The sequence below is a fragment of the Parus major genome, chromosome 3, assembly GCF_001522545.3.
Source record: "Parus major isolate Abel chromosome 3, Parus_major1.1, whole genome shotgun sequence".
NCBI lineage: Eukaryota > Metazoa > Chordata > Aves > Passeriformes > Paridae > Parus > Parus major.
The window spans coordinates 100904149-100910681 of NC_031770.1; the positions used below are offsets into that span (position 1 = coordinate 100904149).

The following is a 6533-nucleotide window of genomic DNA, read 5'->3' on the forward strand; positions in this document are numbered from 1 at the left end:
ACTAGAGGTTTCCCAAGCTCCCTTCAAAACTCTTTCATCAAATACATGAAAACAGCAACTAGAAAAAATTATAAAAGCTTGAAACTAGCTCTTAAATATGACTACTGATGGGAGTGAAGAAAAGTAAGTGAATTCTGTCTACAACTGAATCCCTTCAACTAGACTTGCATGACAGTATGGTGCCAATAAAATCACCCCCTCACAAGAAAAGGGCTGGGGGGAGGAATACATGCACAAAAATAAAGTAGAACACCAGTAACAGGGAAAAGAGCATTCCCTGACAAATTCAAGTACAGTACTGTTTCACAGGAAGTCATATTAATATCTCTTTCCATATAACTCAAAACCAACATATTATCTTTTAAAAGGGATAACTGGTACCTTCAAACCTGCTCAGTGGTATAACCACAGCACTGAAATTTTCCAAAAATATTGTATTTACCCCAATATATTTCTGGGACCATTTAATGACTTTTTGAATCAAAGCTTAAATTTATAAATGGCATGAGTGCTGCTCAAGAAGTTATCAAGCTTTTTGTATGAGTCTGAATTGTCAAAGAAAAAAAAATTAAAATTATTACTCCAAAGGAAGCAAACCATGTCACACCATCATATCTGTCACTGACGCTTAAGAAAAACCCGACAACAGCTTCCCTTGCACTGTCTCAGCTGGGAGTAGAGAGGACAGATAGGTGTTTGGAAAAACCTGTTCCAACTGCAAGGTTACTTCAACTTCTGATAAATGCACGAAGTCAAACTAGTATATACCGGTCTTTTTCTGTTCAGGCTTCAGATGCAACTTAAGCAGCTACAACTCAATTTATGAAAAGAGGCCAATCTAAGCATTGCTTGGACAATATTCTAAACAAGTGTTCAGTTTTACTCCCATTAAGAATTACTTTCCATCAAATCAAAAAGCTATAAAAATATTAGCAAATTGGAAAATTAAGCAGTACTCTCATAAAACCTACCTGTACCAGATGTACCGAAGCAAAAGCAATGCAGGACCTACAATGGGAGAAGGTAAAAATTACATCTCTATCTCAGTCTTAAAACACCCTCCAGCTTACTGCAGGGGAATCTCAAATGCTCAGTAAAGAAAAAGGTATTGAGGCAAAAACCCTCTATTACTTGGCCAAGGAATTCTTATGTAAGAGTAAATCCAAACAGCAAATCAAAAACAAATGAAGAAAACCAAACAAACAAAATAAAAAATCACTGCGCACTTTTTAGAATTCTAAGAGAAACTCCTACAGGATGAAAATCCAGTTCAGTTACTGTCATTCAACACTTGGTTTATACAAAGTAATATCATCGGGATGTAAAACTCCCTCATAGAGCTAACTAGCAAACAGCCCAGTGCAAGAGATGTTCAGAGAGGGGGGAAAAAAAAGGCTTAAGTACAGTTTGCAAAACACAAAGCTTGTTAACTTCTTAGACGTATGGTTTATTAATTTGTCCCAACAAACTAATTGAGACAAGAACGCTTCCAAAATTGACATAAAAATAACATGAACATGTTCACAACCAGAAAACATCTTCCTGAGAACACATCTTACACCCTATCCCCATTATATTAGTCACTCTATAAAGGGCAGAAATTGTAAAACTTACATGTAATCCACACAGTGCTAGAAGTCATGAATGTGAGAACAAGTCATATTTACCTGCAATTGCTCTAGTGATGATAAATGATGCACCATGTTTTCTGTTGCCTCTTGGCTGCAATTATGATAAAAATCATCAGACAGCATGTCACACATTTTAACCTAAATACAATATTCATACATACATTCACTGATTAAACTTAAGTCAGCTACAATTTCTTTATGTATTTACTATTACTCACTACTTCATATAATGTCTATTTTAACTGCATAAGCTAGAACAGGCTATAACGCCAAATAATTTAAATGCCAAGATGCAATAAACAAAATGCGCTACAGATTGTCTATTGATCCATCTTTGCCTCAATCTTTGGGTAGTAACAAAAGACATTGACTTCTGATTATGTTCTCCTGTAAGTTATTATAAATCATTCTTTTTATGTCAAATAAATGCCACAACGATCTGCAGTGCCCAGCAGTCAAAACACTTCACATGCAACATATTATGCTAATATCTAAAGTGCTAAGCTACATAAAGATTGTTCATTAAATTTTCAGAAACATCAAGAAAACCAAACAATTTCTGAAAAAAATCCAACTCTTTTTACATCAATTTGCACTATGTAACATGGCCACTCAGATAACCACCCCTACTCCATACCATCTTACATAACATTTCCACCTGGCCTGCTCTACTTAAGGCAGAAGGAGCAACTACAGTCATTATACAAATGCAAGCACTCTCCAAACACAGAAAAAAGGAATATAAAACAACTCAGGATGTGTATTCCTATCTATAAGAGGAGATAAAAGTATTTGTCAGTAAGAAACAGAAAAAAGATATAATACTGAGAAGAGAACAAGGATAACTAATAAGGAAAGATCCAGAAACAAATCCTCAAACTAAGCAATCATGCTTATATCTTTAAGAAACATAGAGCATAACATACTGAGCATTAATTAGAGTAGGCAATGACTGAATTTTCTCTTCCATTCAATATAAAATACATAGAGCACATTTCTCTTTAACTGAAATATTCAGACCTCACCAAGTTACAAAACAGTAAGCACTGAAAGACATACAAATTTATCAACATTTTGGAATACGTCTATGTTTAAAAAATAATATTTGGGCCCCCAAATTTAAATTATTGAAGATTAGTTTTCTAGGCAAAGTTTGCAATCCATAAACAGTCTTTCAAATAACCAGGCTGTCATCTCACAGCATGTAAGAAGCAAACACAGCTGTACTAATAGATAACATTCCACATTCAGGTTGATCAGCCAGGAAATAACAAGGCATTACAGTAAAATAAGTGAGAGCATAAATTATTTCTTATTGCTACCCTAGTACCTCAGGGAGAACTGCAATTTCCTAGGGACCTTAAAAGCAGAGCTTGTTAAAAGTTTTTGGATTATGAGGAAGTTCCCAGTAAAAAACATTTCCTAAAATTGCTTATATCTCTTTAGAATTTTTTTAATATTTTAGGTGTCTGCTCCTGAGCCTGAACTACAGCTCTTATTCCATACATCTTAAACTCATCACAAAACTGATTTACTAGTATATCCTGAAGACCTGAACTTTACTTTTTATAATATATTCATTCTTATCATTTCAGCAAAAGCAGTGGTTACCAGATATGCTGAATTTCTTTTTAAATTCATTCATTCTTGGGAAACAACTTCAACTTTTCCTTCCCTACAGCAGTCCAGAAATAAAATCTAAATAACTTTCTTGCTGACAAGACACCCACTTAGTTTCGGATTTTTTTGCACACCCTGCAAGCTTACTGGGGGAACAGGAGCTGGTGGGTGTTGGGGAAATCTCAAAGCATTAGACTGTAATGAAAAAAAACCAAGAACACAATAACAGATGATACATTTTGGAAAGTAAATTGAAGACGAGAGTTCAATCTGCCCATACTTCCATAAATCATTTCACAAGTCCTCGCTTGCAACCTTGTCCACAACTACTGCCTCATTCACTATTTTCATGGATCTACTGCTCAGTCATTCCTTTTATTCTCATTATGTATTTCAGCATTCTCCAACAGTGCACTATATACAATGGCATCACTATCCTGAATACAGATTGCTTGATTTCCACACCACTCTCCTCTCTGGCACAGTCAGTTCCTTGTGTGTTTCCTTCACAAATAACTTCTGTAACTGTCCTGCCCCTCCTCTTTTTCCCACAAAAAATCTTACTGGAAAGTTCAGTACAGGTGAACAATGACAGTACAATGTACAGTTCAGTACAATCACAATTCTGACAAGAACTAAAAGCAAATTTGGGCATTCAGTATAAGAGATCCATGCCATTTTTATCAATGTCTTGAATTTAACATTATTTTACATCTTCATCACAAGACTCATCTTCCAATAGCTAGAGCTGTAAGTTCTAGTACTCTGCAATTAAAAATTAATCATCTCAAATAACAGAAAAATAAAGTCCATAAAGACCTGTGAAAGCTTAGCTTTGTAGTCTATAAGAAAACATTTAATTTTGTTTCCCAGTGCAGTATTCACCCTTTCTACCATTCCTTACCTCACTTATTCCAAAAAATTCAATTCTACAAGAAAGTAGGGTGCAATTTTTTTCTGAAAAGTGTGAAAAAAATAGGATTAAAAGAGACAGATGTTCCAAAGGGAAAGTCACAATCACCTAAGTAATATCACTGTTAAGGCACCTTAAGGCAAAAACTGACTCATACAGACAAAATAATCTCTTTGCCTGTGATTGTCAGTGTAAAATCAATGTCCCACTACAATGGTAAAAAAACTATCAGAAGTGCCCTTGAGTACTGACAGTTTCCGAGAAGAATGTAAATCCAAGCAAACTATACAGCATAGTATTTTCAAACCTTCCAACTTCTACTACTGAAAACAGGTATTATCTTAAAAATAAATAGGCAAGAAATAGATACCAAGTTTAAAATAACCAGCACCATCTACTTAAGGTGACAAGCAGAATTCAACGATGCTTAGAAATTCTGACTACCAGGGCAGATGAGGACCCTCAGACTGTAGTGACTGTAGTCAGTTTAAACTGGCATCCTCATGTGCTGCCACTAAAGGTAAGTATCACCTCACTGACATATTATCCACAGCTCCCTTGGTACCTACAGGGGTACTAGAGGGACCTCTTAACAAAAGGATATGAAACAATACGATTGTTTCTCAAACTAATCAGTTCTTTAATCAACTTACCGCACACAACTTTAACACTAATGACAGCAGAAAAGACACTTGTCAGAAATGTGCCCCCTTAACATGGCTATAGAAGAACCAGTCTTGAGTCATCATGCCTAAGTCCTCCTCCCGGTTTGCAGTAGGAAAATTGTTTCCATATGTTACTAAAAACAAAGACTATTTACTATTTCTCAAAACACAGTTAAATTTAAATAGGTGCAACTATCCATTCATCTATACAATTAGCCTATTAAGTCAGTAACTGGCAACACTGCAATTTTATTTTCCAAACACCCCTACCTGTTGCTGCAACTGAGGATTTACAGATCAAGAGCAACAACAAAAATATCCTTCTGATAAATAAAAATCTATTTTCTTGATCATGGCTCTAGTAATTTTTAATAGGTACATTCTTCCTTGTGATGTTTTTACATCTTTTTTGTACAGTCGTTTTCATTAAGTGTAAAACTTTGCTAAAATGCTCTCATTAACAACTTTCAGTGGGAAATACATTAAAAACTTCAGTGGACTTAAAAGCCACTACCAGAAAGAAATAAAACCACATTGCTTGCACCTTTTACATCCAAGTCAGACAAGAGCAGACATAAGAGGCAGCAAGCTCAGCATACTGCAAAGGAAAACATGAAAAAGGAAAGATGAAAGAGCTTCTCAGCTTTTCCAATAACCCGGGAAGAAGAACAGCTAGAAATAACTAAAATCCGGCAGTGCGAGAACAAGAACAGTGTTTTCTGATTTCTTAAGCGCTGGCATCCATTTGTGCGTGTTACGGACATAAAGTGAAATACTTTTGCCTTTTACCCCACTCCTGCAAATACAGACACAACTATACTAATATAGGAGTCCAGAGAGAGGATCTCATTTTCATCATAAAAGGTCTTATTTTCACCAGGCCAGATTCACCGCTCTCAGTACAGCAGTTTCTGGAGATGAGACACGGACTTCATTCACCACAGCTTCGCTTGTGTCAGCTCCACAGTAAAACCCGATATACATTGTTCAATAAGCAAGAAACACTTCAGAGCATCCCAGGCGGCACAAGCCAGGTGGGGAATTAAGTGACACGAAGGCACAAGGGGACAATGGCCGTACGGACACCCCCCGTGCCTGCCAGGAACAGCGCGGGCATCCCTCTGAGCCTCCCTGGAGGCACCAGCTCATCCCCGCCCGCGCCAACGTGGCCGGTCCCCTCCCCCGCCCGCGGCCGTGCCGCGGCCACACGCACCTGCACCTCCGTCTCCGGAGGCCACTCGGTGTTAACCAGCAAGTCGTACAGGATGTTCTCCTCCCCGTCCTCCGCCTGCTCTCCGGAGCCGGCCATGCCGCGCTGCCGGGGCTCCCCTTCGCTGTCCCCGCCGGCGGCGGCCATGCCGGGCCGTCCCGCCCTCCCCGCGCCGCCACGGCGACGGCGCCCGGCGGGGGCCAAACGGCTCCGCCTTTAACTCGTGCGGCGCCGGCCCGGAGCGTGCGGGCGTTCGGGACAGAGAGCGCCCGGTGCAGGAGAGACCTCGGGCTGGGGATTGAGCCTTTACCGAATAGGGGCAAAAATGGGGGGAAAAGCAAAAGGTGGATTTCTCGCAATTTGTTCTTTCAACTTTAATGTTGCTACATAGGACTTCTAAGTATTTCAGTCCGACGAGTCTGAGTTCCTAGCGTTCAGCTCTCAAGCAGGTAAAATGAGCTTGTTTGTAAGTTGTGGGCCCCTCACCTCAGGAA

At 38.7% G+C, this 6533-nt stretch overlaps 1 protein-coding gene across 1 annotated transcript in view; it reads right to left on the minus strand.

The window, feature by feature from the left end:
* Window positions 1-6210, minus strand: part of NBAS (NBAS subunit of NRZ tethering complex) — a 161769-nt gene extending 155559 nt beyond the window's left edge. The window contains exons 1-3 of the mRNA XM_015621281.1: window positions 6043-6210; window positions 1668-1722; window positions 972-1008 (exon numbers count right to left, since the gene is read on the minus strand). Of these exons, the coding sequence (XP_015476767.1) occupies window positions 972-1008; window positions 1668-1722; window positions 6043-6186 (236 nt within the window). The 5' untranslated portion in view covers window positions 6187-6210. The remainder of the gene's footprint in view (window positions 1-971; window positions 1009-1667; window positions 1723-6042) is intronic.
* Window positions 6211-6533: the final 323 nt, after the last annotated feature.